Here is a 25,247-nt window from a genome sequence, read left to right as displayed (position 1 = left end):
AGACACTGACTGCATTCTGAAAATTGGGCATCTTTCTCACGTCACCCCGCACATCATTGTTACCAGACTCTTCGAGGCTGAATTTCCCAAAGTGAAAGACCTCGTGTTCAAATTTACAAATCATTGGCTCATCATCCTATCATGTTTGGTTTGTTGCTTTAATTTTATTTTCGCTTGCTTTGTCACAATTCCTTTCAATCCAGTTAAACAATAGTTTATCTTGAAATCAAACCCGCTGATTCAACACATTTGTCTTTGTCTCTGTTGTATCTATTTTCCAATTGCTTACTTTTAACCTTCCTCCTGTGTTAGTTTTCTACATCGGTTTCGACCCGTGTCTTAAATCAGCTTTAAAATACACTAAAAATAAAAACTTAAATTCCAATTCTTTTTCTCATCTCTTGGTTACCTTGTTAGGCTTCCTTATCCATGAAAATATTGGATTTAAAATTTTTTGTTGTGGTTCTCTGGGCCTTTTTATTGTTAGTAGTAGACTTCTTGATTTCTATAAAAAACAGAAAAATTAACCTCAAGAGAATAATATAAATAAATTAAAGGATGTTGTGTTACCAGAATATTGGTAAGGGGTATAGAACATATCTCTGAAATGAATTTGCTGATTTATTTTTTTCATTTTAAAATTTTTAACTATAGTAACATCTATGGTGCTATGGGTCATTTTCGACCCATATATATTTTCTTCAAGAAAATGGAAAGAAACAAAAAAATGTCAGCAATAGGACTTTAAAATGAACACACTGAAACACAGGACAGGTCATAACACAAAATATCATTGGCCATCTTCTGGTCATTCGCTGGCAAGTGAAGGTGGCCGTCAGCTTGTCCAGGTTGTCCACTCCTCCTTTGTTTTTATTATAGTCAAGGATAATTGTGGGCTTTTTGTCACTTGCTGATGACACAGCTGCAGCTTTGTGAGGAGTAGACAGACGTATCACATTCTGTCTTCTTTTTGGACAATATGAGACAACAGTGGTGGTGTCTGTAAAAGCAAACTTGGAGGAAAGCGGAGCCCTGTCTTTCACCTGCACGATTTCAGCAGGCAACTCAGGTTTATTTTTCTTCACTGTGCCCACCATGGTAAGTTCTCTCTTGAGGAGTTCTTGTCCAAAGTCATAGGTTGTAAAAAAATTGTCACAAGTGATATTGTGACCCTGCAGTCCAGTGGTCATGTCAAGGACGTAACTGGACATGCTCATCTTTGTTTGTTTTGTTTTTTTGGAGCAATACTGGACAAATGAGCATCCCCAGAAGCTCACATGATTGAGGGAGGAGGTGGCTGTCATCGTGTTGGCTGACAATGCATTCATGATTTAAATTTTGGCTATAATTATTGCTTTGTAATCTTATTTTTATACCCGGGTCAAAACCGACCCTAACACTACAAAGAACATAATTTTAACTAGAGCATTTTATAATGCAGTGAAAAAAAATGTTTTTGTTGAATTTTGTTGAAATCAAGGTTCCTGACAAAGTCAAGAAGCCTTGATGCAATAAAAAAATTTGAAGTGATTATTTTATGCATTTAAAAACGAAAACGGGTCGCTGGCGACCCAAACACAAGAGGAGGGTTAAGGCAATTTTGTCAATACATTATCTATACCAATGGAGACCATCCCAGCTGTCGTGAAGTGGGGTTCACCCTAGACCGGTTGCCAGTTGATCCCATTCATGGCCAGTGCCTGCCCCCCTTTTTCTGTGTTTCCCAAATTGACATGCAGGGCGTTTTGTGTTGCCAATCAGAACACTTGAAGCCGATCAATTGTGGCCGATCAACGTGTGCTGACTTCTTTAAATAAGGTCACAACCATTCAAGTTTTCGGCCGACGTGCCAAGGGGGACCGCTGTGTCCTAATTGTGTGGTTTGTGAGTTCAACGACTGTGTCGGTGTTTGGGCTGATGACTGATTTGTTTGTTTTTCCACCAGTTTCAGGAAGTGTGGGTTTTGTTTATGTTTGTGGTTGTGAATGTTGTGGATCGTCCTCCTCGTGAGGACTTTTGATTTATTTCTTTTATTGTTTTGAGCTGCAGCCATTCCACCCCCCTTTTCCTTATAATTGTAACTCTGCACCTTCTTTTCCAGACTTCCGAAATAGTTTAATTAAATATCAATTACATCTGGTTTTATGCTGCTTTCCCTCCGAGTAGGGACGGAACAATCCCAGTGCAACATATAGAGACATACAACCATCGCCCTCTCATTCACGTCACAGAGAAAAATAACCATTCACTCTCACATTTGCATGTTTCGACAACTGAAGGTCTCCAATGAATTTATTGCTTGGAAACCTAATAGACATTGGGAGAACATGGAGACTCCACATAGAAAGGCCCCATGCAGGAATCGAATGTGAGGCAGAAGTGTGCATACAGTGCGTGTGCTGCACTATAAGGACATTTATTTATTTACATTTTACATTTTTTATTTGACCGACTTTCTTTTTATATTACTTTATTTATTTTTGTAAGAAATCAATTTGGGAAAAGGATTGAGAAACCCCAGCTGTGTTTTCTCTATGCAAATTCAAATTCTGCAAATTCAGACAGCCACTGTCAGCGGTGAGGGAACTCATTTTGAGTCTAATTATGATCAGTTAATCAATTATCTCCCCCTCCTCCACTGGGATACCACATTGACTTAACTCAAGTATAATGATTAACTTCTACTTCAGCAATTCGGCAACATTAGATTTATGTCTCTTTGTCGCCTCCTAGAGGACAAGCTCTGACTGACTTTTATTAGTATCATTCAAACAGACAGCTAGTCCACAAATACAATGTTATAAAACTATTTGAATTGGCCTCGTAAACACAACTATCAGTGCGTGTGTGCACGACCTGTAGCTACACATCAGTACTATTTCTCTCCACTGTGCATCCGGCCTCCCACTGGTTGCGTGAACACAGGTTCCTCTCTGGGGCCCTGACCTGACCCATGGGGATGCGGTACGCTGCTAAGCTACCGCTCAGTAGCAGCATCAGCGTGGCCGTAAACGTAGCTGCCAAGCTGCATGCTGGGAGGCCAACCTGTACGGAAAGCGAGAGGCAGTAATTTGAATTTGATATTAGATTGAGAGTGAATGAGAGCAAATTCATTCTGGCTGTTGTTGACGCATTATTAGTATGTCATAAATACTTCACAGTGCCCAAAACAAAATGAAACACTTTATTTTCGCTTTATCTTTTTGTCTTATACATCTAAATGCATATGCTTAACTTCTGACTAAAGCATATACACATCTTTCACTTTCATCTTATTCGTTTATTCATTATTTCATTTTTTCATTTTTATTTTTTTCTCAAGATTAATGTTTTCATCCTTTGGGGTTATATTCATGTCAGTGTAAATCGGCGGAAATAAATGAAGGAAAGAACACGATTTTTTTCAACTGGAGAAAAATCCACGTCTTTCTGTAGAAAACAAACCCTGTGTGTCATAGTTTCAATTTCAAAAACCGTGACAGATATGATATCATAACAGATGCAGTTCAGATCAATAAAACCGATAAAAAAAACTAACGCTAATTTTAACTTTCAATATTCAGAGTAAATGTTAACTATATAAATATGTGCCAAACACTGTTTGGATCTTTTCACTTTCTGATATGGAGGAAACAGCTATCATCAAACTGACTGGAGTTGTAATGTAAGTGAAATTACACATATTTTCTAAAACATCAGCTGTTCCCCCTCCATATCTAGACTTGGAGAAGTGCCGTACCGGTGGCTGGGTGAAGAAACCGTTTGCGTTTTTAAAACAAAAGAGACACCACAGCCACTTGGTACACCTGGATTTGTGAATGTGTGAGATGTGTGAATGTGAATGTGTGAGAGTGTGTGTGTGTGTGTGCCTGCGTGTACTCACAGTTCCCAGCAGGTTGCTCAGAGCGATGTCACTGTATGCAGATAGGAAAGCTGCAGATACAGGAGAGGAGATTAAGGCTAAATATATCCCCCAACACACTCATGCCGTCTCGCTCCATCACTACTGACGTACACAGTAGCAGGGATGGAGGTGAACCACTAGAAGGAGATTGGCTGTGGGGAACAGAGGATCAATCTCTGATTAAAAAAAAAGGGTCACTGCTCATGTTTAAAAGCTAGAGGATGAAGGGAGATACAGGAAAGACCACCAAGAAGTTTACGTCAAACCTGAGGTGGAATCTGAAATTGTGGCTCACGGATCGAAGTTCGTAAAATATATGAGAGGAGGATGAAAAAATTAATTAGGGTCGAGAAGCGACACACATTAGCTGCTGTCAATCAACAAGATCTAGTGGATCCGGTTTTAATATAAATGAGACGCACAACCTTGCTTGTGGTTCTAAACACCTGTAAGTAAAGTAATTGCTAACATGGTGAAAATGAAGTCAAAGAAAAAAATCTGAAAAAATACAGACTTTCACAAGATGATCTACCACTTGCATTGGAATTTTTTTAATTTTTTTATTTTATCTTAATGCGAGTTTAAATAAATGAGTCAAGACTGCTTTTCGTCCATCGGTGTTCATGTGACCCCGAGTCCACTTCTCCCGCACGCGCAAGAGAAGGCGTGATTCAGCAAGAGGGTGACTCGGCAAAGACAGGAGCTCAGGATTTACTGAGAGCTGCAGTGATGCAGCAAGTGACCACTGGCTCAGTGGAAAAGTAATATTCTACTTTAGCCTTCTCTCTATTTTAAAAAATATATTTACACACAGGGACAGTCCCTGTGTGTGTAGTCGACGTAACCGTTAACATCATATCAGATATTAAATTCATTGTCAATATTTTTGGCTCCATCAGCACCAGAACTACACGCTTGGTCATTTGCACGTGGCACAGTTTTCCAAAAAGTTTTCCAATAATCGGGAATATTGTTGTGCTTTTCTGTAACTATTATTCTTCAGACAAAACAGAAACTGTGTGTCTCACCGCTGGCGATTGCAAAGAGGTGTGTCTTCCAACTAAAGCTAAAGAAAAGGCCTCCCACAGCCATGCAGCCAAGAGCGCCATTAAACCCAGACAGTCCCGAGTACAGAGAGCCATGACGCACCGCCATAGAGAGACCTGCCAAAACACAAACACACACAAAGAACATATATAAAATGTGAATATAAAAAAACCTTGTGTAATAATGTATAAATACATCATCCCTTCCAGATGTAAATTGTAGTACCAGGTCAATCCACATAATGGTGCTACAAGCTCACTTTTGCATGATTTTCTCCTGAGCTAAATTTAATTACCGTGTAACCTGATAAGGTATCATTCGTCCCTCGCTACATGGAAGGAGCATAAATGAATATACAGTTTAAAATGAGGAGAGGCATGTTATTTAATAACCGGGCCGGACCGGCCTTTTAGCCGTCAGCAATACCATGTTCTTATCAGCCCCCTGTTTTTCCCTCTATTGTTTGTACTGCGCTTGAGTAATGATGGCCCTTGTGTGGTGTAATGCTGTTTGGTCAGTGGCCCCGCAATGATGTTGCGAGAAGCCGATTGTCACCAGTGAGCCGGAGTCCCGCTGAAACATAGACTCTTGAGTGTGATGAGGACACGTGAATAACAAGAAGAGGAGACATGAGAGTGAGAAGCCTCCGTTAATCTCCCCAGAGATGGGTGACTCATCCCTTTTCCCCTTGGCTTTTTACTCATTATCATAAATGCGTTGAGAGACGGTCCAGAATGTTTTCATAAGAACACTGCATTTTTTTGAGACCTAACTTAAAGAGACAACCTAATTTTCTTGGGACAAAGTTCATCAACCCATAACAACGCATCATAGCAACCCATAACAGTAGAAGGCCACAGATACACTGCTGCTATCATTGCATGCAGTCTGCAGCTGCAGACCCACTTTCCATCTGCCAAAGCATAGCACTTAAATCATTCATTTTTGAAGCCTTTAAAAAAAAAAAAAAAAAAAAAAAAATGCCAGCCATTCATTCAGTCATCCATTCATTATCTGTACCACTTTTCCTGCAGTCAGGTTTGTGGAGGGGCTGGAGCCTATCTTAGCTGTCTCAGCTTTGGCGAGTGGCAGCTGAATAAGTTTCCAGTAGATCACAAGGCAACACATGGAGACATACAACCATTCAACACACATCCGGGAAATTTACGGTCTCGTATGACCCGACTGCATGATTTTGGACGACGGACGGAAACCGGAGAACCCGGAGGACACCCTCATGGACACGGGGAGAACAATACAATATCCATCTTTGCAAAAAATAAACAAATAATTTAAAAAAAGTGCTTGTTATCTAAATTGAGTTCGGCAGATCGAATCTGGAATCAATTGATAAGACAGGCATGTAAAAACATTTGCGGCCAATATTTCTTGTTAGTGTGGGAAATAAAGGAATTTACGTCTTCCCATCTAATTGAGCTGACGAGTCGCATCAACACAAAGAAGTACAGAGGAGTTGTAGATATTTATTTGCTGAAGGGTCTCATTTCAACACATCAAGCACATGTATATCTTGTGTGGGCTTGTCTTATTCCTCATTTAGTCCAAGACGAAATGTCAATTTTGCTGCTAGATGACCAGGTTGCTGTTTTTCATCCTTACGAGATAACCATGACAATATGAAACTGGCACTACACACAGAAATAATCCCCATGTGTGTATGTGTGTGTGTGTGTGTGTGTGTGTGTGTTTGTGTCGATCCAAGCGAATCTCACAGAGGCCAAAAACATTGACCTTTTTTTTCTTGCTGGCCTTTCCAGCAGCTGCTCCCTTTTCTTTTCTGCCGACACGTGTCAGGGATTGAATAATAACAACGTCCCGGTCGGTGGTATCAGACGGAGCTCACCTGCAGAGGGCAGGTGGCTGATGCAGAGTCAGGCGACATACGGTTCTCACGGGCGGAGCACCTAAAATAAACCATTTCTTTTGTGTGATTCATAGAAAAAGAGAAGAAAGGAACCACAACCTATGGATTTCTGTGTGTAAACGGCTGCCAAATCACCCCCTTTAAAAGTGATCGATACATAATGCTCCTTTTTGATCCCACTTGGTGTGTAACATGCCTACACACATACATACGCACACACCCAGACTCAACCCAGATATTGAAATTTCTTAGATTTAAATTCCATGATGTCAAGTGACATCTGTTAGTTACTCAACTTGTTTCTCATCAAATATATAAAGAAAAGCTATTAAGTGGCTAAAAAGTGAGCACACACACACACACACACACACACACACACACACACACACACACACACACACACACAATGAACACAATAGATGCCTTTGTGATGAGGGATTTGAATTAAACAGCGTGGAAATTAAAGCTTATTTTAAGATGTGTATTTCATTTTGTGAAGAAAAAAGATAAAGAAATACACCCTGTAATCCCTGTGTGTTCGTGTGCCGCAGTCAAAAACCAGACAGCGTGCTCTGGGGGTCCAGAGTGCCACACCCCGCCCTCGGATGGAGTTAAGCCTGTTGTTACGGCGCTTGTTGTCTGAACGTTTTTTCTCGGCAGGGAAAAGGTTATAGTTCCAACCCTTTGTGAATGTCAGGGTTTGGGCTCGGGATGCTTATCAGTAAATTAATGTCAAAGACGGGTCCTTATGAGACAATGAGTGTGTGTGTCTCTGCCTCTGCACGTGTGTGTGTGTGTGTGTGTGGGTGTCTGTTACTATACCAGCCTTGCAGCCCCACCCAGTCTCCCCTTCCCTCCTTGTGAAAGGAACAAACTTTACAACACTTGCATATTCTTTATGAAGTATTCTGTTTTCATTTGTGATGGAATAAAGTCTGCGTCGGAACCTTCTGAAAGTGAGATAGAAAAGTCGTTGAATACCGCCTGACTCTGCAAAAGACCGACCTTTTCATCCTCCCAATCTAGGCTATATATTATTCACACACACTCACAGGGAGTGTTCTTTGGTGGGGCAAGAAATGAGCCTTCTTTAACCAAGAGCGTGCATCAACTGCATGGGTATGAGAAAGAAAAATAAAGATGGCTTAAATCCGACAGCAAAAAGCTATAAATGCATGATGGAACAATGGAGTAAAACAATAATCCTTGTGAAATTGTCATTGGCCGCCAAAGCCGCACCCTTCTGCACTTTTCTGTGCATATATCGGGATTTTCCGCAGAATGCATTAATGCCTCCCAGTCGATGACCCGTAGGCTGCGCTGTGATTGATTTCCTCAATACCAGACACTTTGAACTGCAGTTAAAGCGGTCTGGCCCCGGAGCTGAAGTGACCACACCCCGGGTCTGCCTCTCGCCCCCCCCTCGCCACCACCATGTCTGCTCACACTGCGTCCACCGCTCCTCCATCTGTCCGCCCTCCTGGTCTTCAATGCTCGGTCTCCCTCCCCGCTCATTTGCTTAATTCTACATTTTATTTCTCTCCATCCATCATCTTGCGTCTGTTCATTCTCCTCATGCGCCACGTGCTCCCTCATCCACGCCTCTGTCCTTCCCTGCTTCCTTAATCGCTTCCCACCCCTCTAACCCTCCCCTCGTTCCCTCCCTGCAATAAGGGTGCCATTAAAGACTAATGTGTCTGTGGTAGGAGGCTGCAGAGTATACTAAAATCTTTACTGTGTGTGTGTGTGTGTGTGTGTGTGTGTGTCTGTGAGCACACCAGGTATTCCGATTGCTGTGGGGACATGCATTTGTGTACACAGCGGTGGAAAAAGACAAGGCATCCTGTCTTCCCCTAATATAATATAAATTGCAAACTTAAAGATATGGAAATAATTTCGCTGTTTCCATAGAGACAAAAAAACTGTTAAAATGTTAAACAGACAATTTCAGAATTACTCGTAGCGTGGGACTCTCGGTTCGCATATTAACCGTTTTCCTCTACGCTCATGACCGGCTCATGAGCTGCAGGCCGCATGCAGAAATATTGATATCCATTTGAAAAATGAATGATATAATTCCAAGAGAGCGTTTTAATATTCGACACATAAAAATAAATATATGTCAGAAAACCAAACGTAAAAGCTGTAAGCGTTTTACTTTCCGAGCCACGCCCCGCTGTGCAGCGGGCGACATTCAACAGCCAATTTAGTTTGGAAATTAAAAATGAATGTATGCAACGGATAATGGTGTTGTGCCATTAAAACTTAATGAAATGTAAAAACCATCTTTGTCAAAGACTGTTCTGCTGCAGAATGAATACAATCGGAATTCATCATATGATCATTTTCTAATAAAGTTGACAACAGCAGCGTATTTTTTCGTTTTGGGCACTAGTTTCTTCGTCCGGCTGACCAAATCCTCATTCTCTCTCACAACGCCCTCGGGGAAGGGGGGTTACTAAATGGATGGTTCTGGATGTGGGCTCATTTGTCAACACAGGAGCTTCAGATTGTGTTTGATTGTGCTCGCCTGTGTGTGTATTATTCTCGTATTTTACTGCACCCTTTTATAAACAAAGATGTGCTGAACAGTCCTTGTACCGTATGTAAGATTTGAAGCAAATAGCTTGTTTTGGGTCTTAACTACATTGAAAAGCCTTCAAATCGGCAAAGGAGACCAGTGCACTCGACATGCATTCAATTGAGATTGCAAGAAGTGTAAATCCTTCACCCATTCATCCATTCATCCATTCATCGATTTATCCTTTATACTGCTTATCCTGCACTCAAGATCGCGGGGATGCTGGAGTTGTCAATGGGTGAGGTAGGGTTCAATCTGGACCAGTAGCAAGTTTATCACGGGACCACAAATAGAGACATACTATACATCTATTCAAACTGTCATTCACAATTCACGTGGAGAAAAACAACCGTTCACAGTGTCATTCACATCATATAGAACATATAACCATTCATCCTCTCACTCTCACCTCTCACTCACTCTTTCACTCACTCACTATCGCACATGTTTGAACTGTGGGAGGAAACAGGACAACCCCACCGAACCCATTCTCACTCCCGATGCGTCAACACCCTGACGAACGGGAGAGATTCCCTTAGCGTCACATACTGATGCATTACAACCCCTTCTCATCACTTTTCAATGAATATCAACATGAGCATCAATATCTAAACCTAACCTGAATCAAAGCAGAGTTTGCAGAGTTTTTATTTTGCATATCTTTCTGTGAAATGAGAAATCTGAACCCTGACAAGAGACACTTCTCCGGGTTTGTTCGTTCATCAAAAAATTACGAGAAAGGGGTTAGTAGCTGACGTAAGCTTGGGAGCGAGAACCTGTTGCCCCAGCCAGGCCGGGGCACCCAAAGGCCCTCGGTCGAAATCAAACCAGGTACCTTCTTGACGTGAAGCTGAAGCGCCAACAACTGCGCCATCCTCTATTTTTCACATACCATCGATAAAAGAGCAGTGCAACTGGAATCAAATTTTAGTTTAGCTGTGGGATACTGGAAGATGAAGATGGTAAATATGCTGTTGCTCTTCTCAAGGTCTCTTATGTAAGCGCCAGCTCTCTGACTCAATGCCTTTGTGTCAGAGTTATGAAAGCAGGCCGGCTGGCAGTTAAAATAAAAACAGCAGTAGGTGTTTCCACGCCTTCAAGCAGAAGATAGTGTAAGTAGCCCCACGCACGCGTTTCAGTTAATGGAAGAAAACAGATCCAATTATCGCAGTCCGGATCGGAATTCGGTCATAAGATGACAGGTAAAGTAAGTCTCCTTTTAAACATTCTGCATCTGCGTCATACTTCCCCATCATTTCAACGCAGCATTGATAATGTGCCGTGATCCTCACTGTCATATTTGTATGGATGCGCTTTCCCAACAAAAATAAAAATAGAAAAATATATTCAATAAATAATTAATCAATAAATGAATTAACGAACAACCCCCTGAAAATTATCAAAAGGAAAGACCATGACTCTACTGTATCTGTGAAAATGTTTTTTCCTTTATCATATCTCACTAGTTTGGATAGTCGGCTGGACTTGTGCTGTTTTAATTCATGGTAGAGGTGGAAAGAGGGAAATTAACTTTTTTAGGCTTTAAATAGGTAACACGATGTTGTATGACAAGGGCACACCTGAGTGGCTTGTCAGAAGACCTCTGGATCTGTCTTATCGTTTTTTTTCCAACTCATATACAGCAGGAGGAGGAGGCTCTGGCCTACATACAAGCCCCTGAGCTCCTGCTCCAGAAACCCCTTGTGTGAATAGTTTGCTCCCTTCCACCTTCCCCTCGTCTGAGTGACAGCCCCAAATATAGCTCGCGGTGCTGCCGCTCTTGTTGAACTTTGCATTTTGTGAGCTTGTGCTAAAAAGCAACGGGGCTAATCACGCTGGAGAACCACGCACGTCGACCCGACTCCGCCACCTGCTCGCTTACATACAGTCATCCGAGGCGTGACTCTATCCGGTTGGTGCCGAGGAGAGGCAGCTACCGCATGTGTCTTGATCATTAACGGCGTATGAAAATGATGATATTGACTATAATGAGCGTGAGGGCCGTGACGTCACTGCAGCGATGAGGACAATATTGGCACCGATCTGCAGGGCCGATGATGAATAGTGATCGTGGTAATTATGATGCTAATTCAGAAGAAATGATGATCAAGAGGCCGTTACATTGGCAGTTGGTTTATGTGATTAACTCGCATCAAGAAGCTCCCTGGTCCGATGAGGGAGTGACTAGTTTAATGTCTCGACATGAAGTGTGAATGAATGGATCTATTTCTATACATTACATGTGAATGAGGGAATGAATGGCTGAATATCTCTATTTGAAGTGTGAATGGTCGCATGTCTCTACATTACCTCTAAATGAGCAAGCAAATGGCTGTATTTCTCTATATGACGCAAATGAGGGAGTGAATAGTTGTATGTCTGCATGATGCGTGAAAGCAAATGAATGATAGTGTTTTGGTCATGGAAAACACCTGGTTGACGGTAAAATGTCCGTTTAATAAGCAATAGCTGTTGTTAGCCGCAGCCACGCCACACAAGCCTGCGATACAACGAACTGTTCCCGCTCAATTTCAGGTAAAAAAAAAAAAAACTGAATTCCTTGCACCCCAAAACCCACCCACAAAATTCCAAGCAACCCCCAAATCACACATAAAAAAAGCATCAACATGAACCCCAACATTTGTGACTCGCTACAACACTATGTCTCTATAGGACATGTGAATGAGTGGGTTAATGGTTGTATGTCTGTATATGGGGCCCTGTGATTGGATGTTACCCGGGATGAACTTCGCCTCTCGCCCAATGGCAGCTGGGATAGGCTGAATGAATGAATGAACAAATGAATGAATGAATAATGATGGTGACGATGATAGACTATCATGTTTGTTTCTTCTCATAATAATTAAATGAAAAAAAATCTGAATCTGTGTGTTGGAATCAAGGGTGGTAACACCGTCTAAGTTGTCACGGGGACACACCGGATCATTCTTTTTAGTTGAATTTTTAAAAAAAAGGAGATAAGTGACAATGACGGAGGAACTCGGGCAACTCCAACCCTTCCCAGGAAACACTAACATGTCCGAGAGATGAAATATGAGTGTGTGTGCAGCTGAGGACAGGATGCCACGCCGGATGGAAAACAATCCTCTGTTCATTTTGTAAATATGATCTCATGGTGACAACCATAAACGGCCAGACGGGGTTTGTCGGTCACCTCGTAACAGTCGGGCTGCTTCCTGTCAGATGGGATGAAGAAATACTTCATGGTTTCTGGTACATTAATGTTCTGCTTTGCACTGCAGTGATAGATTCTGAGTGCAGTGAATAGAAAGGACAGGAGAAGCTGGTGTCTCAGTTCAGGAGCATCTTTGTTTCCTTCCCTCCATCTTGAATCACCCACACACAAACACACACACATGCACACACACACACACACACCCACTCCGCTTCCTCCTCAAAGCTCTTTTTTTTTCCTATTTCAGTTCCATCCAACGTTTCTCTTTCCTCCTGTCAAGCAAGATCCATCTTTAAGTCTGACCTGGGAGCACTTATTCACAAGTTCTCACTGTGGGCCAACAGCTCATTTCACTACGTGTGTGTGTGTGTGTGTGTGTGTGTGTGTGTGTGTGTGTGTGTGTGTGTGTGTGTGTGTGTGTGTGTGTGTGCATGACCAGCTTGTCAAACAGCTGATATATTGAATAACACTGAATGCCAAATCACACCTGAGCGGGTTCATTTTGGCTTTTTATTCTATTACTCATTCCAATTCTAATGAAATCAACTTGAACATATTCTGATTATTGCATCCAATCACATGCAAGTACACTCACACAAATGCATGCACACGCACTCTTTCAACCTTTTGAAAACTAGGGATTCTAGGCATTCCCTTTCATGAATAACAATATTAGGGGAGCTCATGACAGAGAAAAGCCAAAGTCAGTTCCGGGAACTGTTTCCTGAGATTGACAAAACAAATCGGTCCCTTTTGTGGGGACGTAATGGTCTGGAACCAAGATCGCGACTCCAGATAAACTCACAGGGCGGGTCAATAATGGCTTTGTGATGAATTTGAACTGACAAGCTCTGCGACGTATAGGGATTTACCGGATACCTACAAGGAACTGGCGGCTTAATTCAATTAATTGTTTTTTTAATGGGATTCTTTGACAAAAAGCTTACTATACCGCCTGGTCTTAAGGGATTACCCCAACCTCGCAGTGTGTAATCCCCCCGCGATTATACATCCTTCCCACTTTCCGGCACCAAAGTTATTTCTGCAGGCTCCGCGAAATCTTTATCCCCTACCTTTTATTCTCAATCTTGTTTGAAAATCGGACTTTTTCTGAATCAATTCCCCAAATTTGCAGAAATGCCAAGGAGACGTGCCTGGGTCCCTGTCCCTTACAATGAGGATCGGTGGGGGCTTAAAATCGATGGCTGGCCTTTTCAAAATCGACAAAGTGTTGGCAACAACCTGGTTTCGGCTGAAGTTGGAACAAGTGACGCGCGCTGTAGAAAAGTTTTTTCTTAATTATGGAAGGTAGATGAGTAGAGGAAGGGGAGAAAAAGGAGAGAGGAAGGGAGACAATAGCTCTCACTGCCTTATTTGTTACTTTGCTCTTGCACATTTAGCCGTCGTCTCTCCAGCCGGCTGTTTCCTGTCAGCTCTGTTCCCTACACAATCTAATTACAGTCACATCTCTTTGATTACTCTCCTGTCACACTATTGTTTTCATTGCGGCGTTGTTTGTGTGTGTGTGTGTTTGTGCGTGCGTGTGTGTATGTACATGCGTTTGTACCAGCTAATTTTAAGTGCGCGTCCAAGGATTTGTGCAAGTGTATCTATGAGCAACCACCTACTCTTCCCTGTCTTGCACAGAATGACTCATAGCTTCTCACACAAACACACACACACACACACACACACACACACACACACACACACACACACACACACACACACACACACCGACTCAATTGCAAACTGCGTCGTGCATACAGCAGCAGACGGAAGCAGAGGGCAGCGTTCTTCGATTAATCCCAACGCGTCCCTCTCTCTCGGCGAGGCTGGTTGTAAAAAGGCAGATGCAGCCTGTTTGTTTATAAGCCTGTAGTTATCAAGACACTAGCTAATTGCTCTGTGTCCTTTGAAAAGGCCTGCAGGAAACTGCTTCAGCCTTTAAGATGTTCATATCTGATGCATGCCGCTGAAAATTATGAGAAAATAAACTTAATGTCTAACTTAAAATTTTCAGTGTGCATGAATTTAAGATGCCTTGCAGAATTTTATGTATCATGGTGTTTCAAAACAAGATAATGATACTGCAATATGCTATTGGCATCTGTGGGCAGACAGAGGTGTTGGACTGCAGCATTTTGTGTCACAATATCTCACAATGGTCCATTTGAACCGATGAGTCTGTTTAAAACATCCTCTTATCATTTCAACTATACTCTTCAGGGGGCCACTGCAACCCTTTAAGAGAGTCATTCCTTATCCTATCCATCCTTGTCACTTCCTGAGCCTCAACATCTTAATTTCTGCTATCTCCAGCTCTGCTTCCTGGCTTTGCTTCAATGCCACTGTCTCCAAACCACACAGAATCGCAGGTCTCAAAATTGCCTTGTGCACCTTTCCGTTCATTCTAGCTAAGACTCTTCATCCCAGACACTTTTCTTTACCCATTCCAGCCTAATTGAACCTTTTTTTTTGCCTCCCTTCCACACTCTCCATTGCTCTGGACTGTTGAACCTTAGTACTTAAAATCTTCCATCTTCTTCATCTCACCTCCCTTTAGCCTCACTGTTCCACCTGGGTTCCTCTCATTCACACAGATATATAGTCTCTCTCGCTGTGGCTAACCTTCATTCCTCTCCTTTCCAGAGCATACCTCCACCTCTTTAGACTTTCCTCCACCTGTTCCCCGCTCTCACTACAGACCACAATGTCATCTGCAAACATCATGGTCCATGGAGATTCCTGTCTAACCTCATCTACCATAAACAAGACGGGACCCAGAGCTGATCCCTGATGAAGTCCCACCTCCACCTTGAAATTCTTTGTCACACCTTCAGCACACTTCACCACTTTCTCACAGCTTCTCCTTCTTTAACCAACAGTAGCCCAATTTTCACTGGTATCCTGTAGGTTATTGGCACCAATGGCAGTCGTTGTTGACCTGGGCCTCTATTATGAGATTCGTAAGTTTCGATTTGCATAGTTTTCTTGACCCAACTCTCTGCAATTTTCCGGGTTTGGGACCAGCTAAAAGAGACACTGGCTTGAGCCCCCCTGAAGCTGCATTAGTCCAATTAAAACATGAAGATATTAAAAAAACGGGTGTATCATTTCATATATAACCCATGAGTTCTGCTTTTTACAGAGGATGAAGTAAAAGTACTCATGTTAAAGAAGGACTGTCGGAGGCCATAGTGAGACCTTGACTGCCAACTCTACCGTACAACTGATTTTATCTAGGGAAATGGTTTAAATGTTTTTCTATTGGTTTCAAATATCAGGCTCTATATTTAACCTAATGGAACCAAACTGATTTTTTTCCCCTCAATTTGCCTAAATAATGCATTTCCGGCTGCAGATACATTCCATTGCGGATGTTATAAAAATATCTGAGACATCGCCATCCAGAGCATTTGCCTCCATTTGAAAAGTTTCCTGTCCCCTCGCAGATGTCGGATGGCTGTAAACATCAGCCCTGACATTTGTTTTGCACGATTTGTTAAGGCGGCAAATTGTGACCCTAAAAACGCGTTTTCGAACAAAGGCAAAAATCTGAGACTCACCAGCCAGTGTTCCAATGGCCGAGCCTAAAAGAGCGTGTGTGGCCAGCAGAGGGGAGTAAAGTAAAACAGCTCCTAGGATGAGGAGGGAGGGTCCCAGTTCCCCACAGGCGAAGATCTGACCAACGCCGAGTGGAATACCATGTAAGACCTGGGCAGGAGAGAGGAGGTTACAGGAGGACTTTGACAGTTCTGATGTGTTACATCAAAATACCAAACCATTCCAAATTTAGAAAAAGGCTTATCAGCTTTTCCACATTTGAAATCCGCCTTATTTTCTTCACCGAAATAACGCCACGTTGGCGGGCTGTCCTCCATGTAAGATTGTTTCCATGACAATGGAAGGGATGCGCTCTTGCTCGCGGCCAATGTTGACAAGTCATAAATGGTCCTCGTTTAATTTGCCGAAGCACACATGCGATCTCGACTGTGCACACGTGGGCTGCGGGTGACCGTGCACGATAATGTGCTGAAAGTGAAGCCAGAATGCCATCCGCGGCAGAGCGCAAGGCAGGAGGCATCAAATATAAATAGGAGTGTTGTCATCGCCATCTCTGCAAACAACCAGTTGAAAGGAGGAGAGGAAATAAATAAAAGGAAATGACGGAAAAAAGAGAGTGGATCGCATTACGGCCCATAACACTGTGAAACGTGCATTTTACTGTGTTGTCCTTGAAATACCGGTTATCCATAGTTGTTTATTCTAAACTCAACTCCAGAGAGAGGAAAGGGGGGGGGGGGGGGTCAAAAAAGACCTAGGCGATTGAAAAAGTAATGGACAGCGAAATGGAGTCGGGGAGGAAGCGGGAGTCAGATGTGCACGGCAGCATGGAGGAATGGTTATTGGTTGAGAGGGGATAAAAAGGAAGATTTAGAGGCTTCAAATCTCTCAAGTAACAAACCAAAAGGGAATTCATGAAACGAGAGAGGCAGCATTTATAAGACGAGAGGCAGACAGATGGAAGGGAGAGGAAGTAAAAGTATGAGATGAATATTAAGAGGACCAAGAGCGAGACAGACACATGGGAAGAAACGGCACGAGAGGGAATGTAATCCGGGACAGGGAGTGAGCGATCAATCCTGACGGTTTTATTCACGACTCTCTACAGAACCAAGTGGACCATCGTGTGAAAATATACATGTAAGATGTCAACTCTGAACCCAGCCTCTGACTCTGAACCCGTCTCTGAAACACACGCATGTCACATGTTTAGCCTCGGACAGCAAATGGGTTTCTTTTGAAGCGGGTGAATCTGTTTTGTACGCCAGCCTTCAGACAACAACTTGTACTCTGCAAAAAGACACAATGAAAAAAAATGCAAAGTAAATATCATAAACATTACATGAATCACCTCCCAAATGGAGCCGTTAATGTCAGTGAACAGACTTAAATACATGTGACGAAGCAACAGTGTCTCATATGCAGCTCTGAAAAGACTGGAAATTCTTAACATTAACCTCATTTCATCACAATTAATAGCCATTCCGCAACTGATTAATTCTATGTACTGTTCCTTGTAAAAAACGGACAGAAAATGATAACAATATATACATTTGTGTATTGTTTGCGTACATTTGGAGTGTGAAATATCTCCCTGTGGTAGGATGTAAGGAAAAAAAACTCTAAGGACCCTTGGATTGACCCTTGAGGGATTCCACCATGTTATTGGGAAATGGTCTGATGGAAAGTAACGGGTCGAGAAAAGATATTCTTAACCTGAAAGGTCTTGGACAAGCTTATGACTCAGTAGGGGAGACAATGGGGTTAAAGGATTTCTCTGAGATTATTGTATTTTACCGTGTTAAAAGAGAAACTTTGATCCAAAAGATGAAAGAGTCTCTGCCGGGTCCTCAGACAGATGTTGCTCTAATGAAGTCTAACTCCCATCTGAAATGTACCGATAATTGATTTCTGCCAGAACTTTGGATTTGTTTAGCAATTACAAGTTTCAAGATCGGACCAGAAATGTGAAGACCAGCTTCATGGCTCCTGACCTGAAGGCTTTGGGGAAATGAGGCAGATGAGGTCTTTAAAATTAAATTATAAAAGCTTTATAAATGTTTACAACTTCCTTATTGTAAGCTTGCAAACAGCATCACATACCATCTGGTATCAACAGCGGTAAAAACAAGCCAAAACAGTCACTCGCCACAGTTAGCTTACAAGCCCTAACAATAAATCTAACTATTATTGACTAGTTACATCACAGTTTCAAGCTGCGCAGTAAACTGAGCAACTGTGTGCTTGTTATGATAATAAATGTAGTGTTAATATGTCCGCTGAATCAGAATTCATACATCAGAATGGACCACACACCAATATATAATGAAATACACATACGTGTGGATGGCTTTCTTTGATACAGATGGTAATACGTGTTTGGTTTTGCACAAGTAACAGGAAGAAAAGAAGGAATCTGCACTGGGATTCTGGTGTTCCAGTCCGAGGCAGCCCAAGGAGACTGCTTTCCATTTGAATTCACAGGTCAAAGCTAACTATATATTTTCTTTTCAAGGTAAGGCACCGGCTTGAATTCTGATCAGCTGGACTTTGAGCGGTCCGGGGTGCAGCCCACCCTCCACCCCTCTCTCCCTCCACCCCCGGCTTCCAAAAATCTAAATCTACCCATTTTCCATTGACCATGAAAAATTCTGTGTGTTCGATCAAATTCCAAAGAAACTGCAAATATCGTACCAGCTTCCCCAGTTTCTTCACTCGGTCATTAATATTTTCTAATTAAAACCACTTGGACTGATTATAATTCCCTTACTGGAGTTGCATCAGCAACTGTTGCTAAGTAACCAGTGAGTCATAGGCAGCTAATCTTATGCATATTGTGCTTCCGTCGGTTTCTTACTCGCTCCGGAGACCTTTTTGCAACACTGCAGCTTCATCTGGCACACACGTCCTTAACACAACTTGCTTCCATCGACCGATAAATTGATTGATTGTTTAGTGATTGGTTGTTCCCATAAATCTTGCTTTTTTTCTGTCACTTTTAATATTGCTCACAGTCATTCATAGAAGATTAATCCATTTATGATGACAGACATAATCAAAGAGTTGATCATAAATTCTTCCAAATCTCCATCTGAGATGCAGCTGAGTAGAAGTATAAAATCAATATAGTAAATTAACAGAAATGATTATTTTAATACATATAAAATGTAATAAAACAGAAAAATAGCTAGTTAGGAGCTAGTGTTTGCATAATCTAACACATTTCATAGTCTCAATAAAGCCATGATACTAATCATGAAAGTGTTTGAAAGCCATAAAAGTTCATACTGTGATACTTTGTTTTTAAATCTAGGTTTTACCCAAAGCCTAGATTAGGGGTGTGTATTAGATACGTAATTAGAATACAGTTTCATGAAGAGTAGTAATCAACAGCTAGTCATGAATCACATTTGAGAAAAGGTTTCAAAGGATTTGACTCTCGACTTCCTGACATTTTGATTATTACTGGCCGACAAGGGGGGGCGCCCTGAACAATGAACATGAAACATGTTTACCGACAGATTTACACCTGCTGTGGTAAAGGCTTGATCAAGATCTTAGAATAGCACTAGGTCATCTTTGTAGACCAAGGTGCCCTGTAATTTTAAAACTCTTTGCCTTTTTCCAAATTTGATTCTATTGCAAGGAGTCAGTGGACCAGGATGACACTAACCGAGATCCTGGAACGACTGAAATTTAGTAATTCAAATTATTTTACAGCTTGAAATTTCTATTGCGGTGCAGTACGTAAGTGATTCTCACATAAAATTTAAAATTCTACTGTCAATAGAATTAGAGGGGAGACAGGGAGGTCACCCTAGACTGGTGGCTAGTTTATCATAAGGCCACATATAGAGACATAAAACCAATCACTCTCTAATTCACACATTCGGATATCCAATGAACATATCGCTTATTTTGGCTAGTGAGAGGAAACGAGAGACCCAGAGGAAAACCAGACAGCCACGGGGAAAACATAGAGACTCCACACAAAAAAAGACCCTCTCCCGGACTCTAACCAGGGACCTTCTTCCTTTTAGCGGACTAATGTGAAAAAAAAAGCAGATTTGAAGAATAACCACTATCATTACTGACTGTCAGCAGGAGGCTCTGTGACGTCTCCTGACCTGCAGGCAAATTTAATAAATGATTGTTTAACCTACTGAGCTTCCGCACAGTAGCACCACAAAGCGTGATTGGCAGCTTAATACGTTAGCTGAGCTCCACTCTCAACTAACTGGTCCCTATATGATTGGTGCTATAGCAGTGGCTTTTTAAAAAGAAAAATCATCGATATAACTTTGGTGTGAGATACTTTAGATATGCTCTCGGAGTCAGATGTCTGATAAAACGTTTGGTCTACGGATAGTTTCGTCTCTGGCTTGTAAGTTGGTACTAAATATTCCAGGAACGCGTACCTTCGTTCAACTCCAAAAATTTGAGGAAGGTTAAACGAAAAAAATTAAGATATTGCCCAATGTATGAGAGAGTGAACAGTTGTTTTTCCTCAATACATGGCCATGCGATCGACTGGGTACCAGTCCAGGGTGAACACCGCCTCTCGCTCAATTGCAGTTTGGGAAGGCTCCAGCATCCCTGCAACCCTAAGTGCAGGATAAACGGTAGATAATGAATGGTCTCCACTTGTATAACCCTTTTATATCTCGCGTTTAAAAAGTGCTTTACACAAGATTGCATTCATCTATTCACACCGCTGCCAAGCAAGTTGCTAACTTGGTGTTCATTGTCTTGCCTCAGTAAACTTTGGCATGCAGGCCGTAAAAAACGGGAATCGAACTACTAACTATATTTGATGCCTGCTCTACCAACTGACCCTAAATTAACAGCAAGCTGAAAAATACTGGAATTCGGCAGTTACGTTATCGCCAAGTAATACAATCTTTTGATAGAGTAATGTAATAACATTTACGCAAACATTTTCCACTACCTGTGTTGTAATGAGATTCGTGCTATTGGGTTCCACCAATCCTGGTGGTGTAGCGATGTGATTTGGGAAGTATGGGTTGTCAGGGCCGGTACAAAGGAGGTAGAGGATAATAACTATGTTGAAGGGAAACACAGCGACCGGCAAGTCCCAGCGGTCCATCAGCGGTGAGAGGCCACTGAACAGGAAGACGCTGGAAAAGAAAAAAAAAAGAGGGATCAGGGACTGGAATGGCTCTGACTTGCTGTGGAGGGGAAATGCAAAGAAAGAGGACGGGCTTGTTGTAAAAAGAAACACTAACATAACTCAAGTTTTACATTCATTCATTCATTAGCTATACCACTTGGATATCCCTGGTGTGATTGGATGATAGGTGGGGTTCACCGATTTAACATGCGGAGACAACCAACCATTCACTCTCATTCACACGTCATATACACACATGCAACCACTCACCCTCTCATTCACATAGCCTGTAACTTACTCATGGTTTTGGACTGTTGGAGGAAACCTGAGAACATGGAGGAGACCCAAGTGGATATGGGGAGAACATGCTCCACATAGAAAGGCGCCCCAATTAAAATATGAAGGACACTTGTTTTAATTCTGAAAATCAGTTGAAGAACACCCTGATCCCGGCGTGAACAATCCTTAATTAAAAGTGTGAAATCCTCAGAATTGAAATGGCGGAGTGATGCTTCCCTTGTATTTCTAATTTATGTTCTTCTGACACTAGATTAAATTTTCTACAGCCATTTGAGTTGCTCATATGTATAAATCTTGGTGGGAAACCAATGACGACCGAGCTGAAAATCTGGTTTTGTGCCTGGATCCACTGTCATTTAAAAAAATAAACCAGATAAATGAACCGCCAAACACGACACTCTGACCTTGAACACTGCATTTAAAATACTTTGAAAGAAATTTGATCATCCTTAAACCTGCTGCACGTTGTCGATATGCACGTGTGTGTGTGTGTGTCTGCGTGCCGATTTGAGTGTCTCACCACGTGGCAGACCCGAAGCAAACAGGCAGCAGCAGCCACCAGTACCAGCCTCCGGCCGCGTTGAACACCCCCATCAGTAGAGACACCAGCATGCCGTTAAAGCCATGGAGACCTCCGAACACTTCGGCACTATCACACACACACACACATGCGCAGATGCACACACTGAGTTAATTTGCCCAGCAACACAAAAAATCAAATCAATAGCTATATCTATTCTGTTCTATTTAATTGCTTTATATATCTAAAAAGACAAAACATTAGCAGCCGATTAGCATCTGATCTGATGTGATTATTCAAAAATCCCAGACGTTCGACTTGAATTATCTATTTTATAGACTGCTTTTTTTTTCTTTTCTGGGTGAGAATAAATATCAGGGAATGTAATCCGGGTGTGGCCGTACGCGGAGCGATCAGTCACGGCGCTGAGCTCATGAATTTTAAGCAGAGCCTTCAATCAAGTTTATTCCCAGAGTGAGATAATTAAAGTCTTGTCTGTCAGCGCCACCCTTCCTGCAACAAATAGCTTCTGATTGAAGCTTTGATTATTTAAAAGGACTCATTTTGTCCACATCGAACCGCTAGAAATGCAGATAAGAAGATGCGCTTCCTCTCCAAGCAAACATCATGTTCTTCCACCTGTCTTGCCCTGTGATGACAGCTGTTAGCGTGGAAGCCAGCACGCCCACTGTTCCCAGCAGGCCCTGCCAGGGGGAAGCCCAGTATAGTGCGGCTAGGATGACAATGCCGCTCAGGGGGTTGTTGGCCAAAATCACCCTGCTCACCCCTCGGAGGCCCCACAGCGGCAGCTGCAGCATGAAGGACCTGTCTGGGGAGACAGACGGGAAAGAGTTTGTCCCATTTAAAAAAAATTTTGGGCATTAATTCCTGTTTGTCTGTCACAAATGTGGTCATTAAATTAAGACCGTTTACATTTCTTGGTCTCAGTTTCCAAATACAGATGGTGTATTGTGATTCCTGCATATTTTACTGGCAAGTTTTTCATTCTAATGTCTTGATAGCAGCATAGTTGTAATTTTCTGTATATTCTAGAAAGAAATATTTTTGTTGCCCATAATAGCAGACAACCCAGACCTGAATCATCAGATATGAAAGGTTGAAAGGTCACAACATCCTTTAGGGGAGTTTATAATTCCAGTTGGGAAAGACATCATTGAAATGTAGTTCTACCCTGCATGTACTTATCCAAGAGCACCATGTCCCCAGTGCACAACAGCAGACCCCTCCACACGCGCTGACTGAAGCTGGCGTCCTCCGCCTCAGCTTTGGTATCCATCCACATCCCCGCAGCAGCCGTGGCAAACCGCTATAACCGTGATGGATGCGTTGCTGTTAAAACCAAGAAACCCCAAAGCTCCCAAACGACCGTTTTGTTCTTATCGCCCCTCTATTCACTGTTGCTCCTCTTCCTCCCTGCTCATCCCTTGTCCTCGTTCCTCACTGGCGAGAGCTCGGAGGGGGGACTTGTAAATCTTTAGACTCGGTAACACATTTGCTCCACTGTGGACTTGCCATACTGGAGCGGAGCAAAGTCCAACCCCATGATGACCGCTGAAAAAGAGGAAGTCAGAAACCCCAGCATCCCCCCCTCTCCTACTCAGCCCTTTCCCAATCCCTGCCCTCCTCTGTCCCCTATTCGTGTGCAAGCAACGCCTGAACACCTCTTTACCTGTTGTTTGTTCATTTTAGCTACTCATCCACTCTTTTATTGCACCATGTATCAACAGTGTTTGTCTTTCCTCTGATGGTAAAACCATTAGAGCGGATTGGGCTATCTTAAGTGTATATAAACCCATTCCAGTTTGCTACTATTTCTTTGTTTGAAACAACAAATCCAAGACAAAAAGTGAATCTGCTGGAACTTTTGAGGCCAAGTAAGCTAAATGTGTTAAAGTGCCTTCCAGAGGGACACAATACAAATTAAAGTGTTTTTTTTCATCAAAGTATATATGAATTGGCCCAAGCAGACCTCGTTGTATTGCATTTCACTTTTTTAGATGCAAGCTGCAATAGCTCTGCTCTTTACTCCACTTGCCATAAATGCTGCATTTCTCTGTTGTTGTCCTTCCCGGTGACCTTGGCGACGGAGCCTCGAGGATCAGACAATCTCTCGCTGTTTATTCGGACAACCGCCGCGAGCGGAGGCAGCTGGACCCGAAGCTAAACCGAGGCCAGTTAGTCTGATATACCCTGACAGTCTGCTTTGTGGCCGAGTTGGCTTTGAGCAGTGGTGATGCATCAACTGAAGTTTGCTTAGGAGATGTTTGAATTGCAGATTTTGGGGGAAGGGTCACAGAGACCTTCAGATTTACATTCAGAATATGAAAACAGCTCTTTCAAGATAAACATCACAGAGAGGTTTGGTGTGAAAAGGCCGAGGAAAAGAGCGATTATCCTCAATCTGATCAGACCAAATCACAAAACTGTTGCATTAAAGAGGACTTGGTGTAGATCCTTCCTGACATCCTCATATGATTTTTTTTGTCGCTTTGATTCATTGATCACAAAAACACAAAATACTTATAATTTCAAGTGTCGCAATTTATTTGATTGCGTTTCTTTCTGAATGGCTGGGATATGTTGACCTTTAATGGCAAAAGGTGTCTGTATAAGGGCTGCTTGGATTCTTTATTTGGGAGACGGCTGATGCACGATTGTTATCAATGTTCAAAGTGCAGGCAATGACTGGATGCCAGATAGCATCTGTATCTTTTAGTAAATGAACACCGAACCCATTGAAAGTGTAGAAAGTTCCAGAAAAATGACCATTTGCTGTCTCTAATTTCAACAAGTCTACATTTGACTTCACCTTAAAACAGAGATGCACTTAAAGGCTATCAACCATCGTCCGATTGATTGAATGATATAATAGTGATTAGCTGTTAATGGGTCTAAATTATTATTTAACATGTATTTCCTATGACCTGTGCATATCCTGTTGCCACAGTCACTGTTTACCAGCTGGGTTAATGACGTTTTTAGGAAACATGATTTAACTACTCCAACACAATGGAGCCGAACAACTGTTCTGTATAATATCTTAATATCTGTATTTAGGGAAATGCATTGAATTGTTCTCATGCTGCGGTTCGGAA

General features: G+C 42.2%; 1 protein-coding gene across 1 annotated transcript; it reads right to left on the bottom strand.

Annotated features, from left to right (window-relative positions):
- Window positions 1–1,541: 1,541 nt before the first annotated feature.
- On the bottom strand, window positions 1,542–23,632 carry LOC147223718 (urea transporter 2). Its single transcript, XM_086165978.1, has 8 exons — window positions 23,323–23,632; window positions 22,771–22,960; window positions 22,132–22,260; window positions 21,129–21,318; window positions 16,183–16,330; window positions 4,933–5,067; window positions 3,884–3,933; window positions 1,542–3,045 (listed from the first exon to the last, which is right to left on the bottom strand). The coding sequence occupies exons 1-8, from the start codon at window positions 23,432–23,434 to the stop codon at window positions 2,863–2,865; spliced, it is 1,137 nt and encodes a 378-aa protein (XP_086022104.1). The 5' UTR covers window positions 23,435–23,632; the 3' UTR covers window positions 1,542–2,862.
- Between the last annotated feature and the right edge of the window lie 1,615 nt (window positions 23,633–25,247).

Source organism: Fistularia commersonii, chromosome 19 (assembly GCF_037954325.1).
Source record: "Fistularia commersonii isolate RoL2024-O1a breed Wild chromosome 19, RoL_Fcom_v1.0, whole genome shotgun sequence".
Classification (NCBI taxonomy): Eukaryota; Metazoa; Chordata; class Actinopteri; order Syngnathiformes; family Fistulariidae; genus Fistularia; species Fistularia commersonii.
This window is presented reverse-complemented; position numbering and strand designations above follow the sequence as displayed.

What these genes read in the sequence shown, in the direction of transcription:
- LOC147223718 (XM_086165978.1), bottom strand. Translation starts at nt 23,434, where the DNA reads ATGTGGATGGATACCAAAGCTGAGGCGGAGGACGCCAGCTTCAGTCAG. An exon ending in TGCTTCGGGTCTGCCACGTG is followed by an intron (nt 21,319 to 22,131) that starts GTGAGACACTCA and finishes TTTCTTTTCCAG; the next exon opens with CGTCTTCCTGTTCAGTGGCC. An exon ending in TGAGCAACCTGCTGGGAACT is followed by an intron (nt 3,046 to 3,883) that starts GTGAGTACACGC and finishes CTTTCCGTACAG; the next exon opens with GTTGGCCTCCCAGCATGCAG.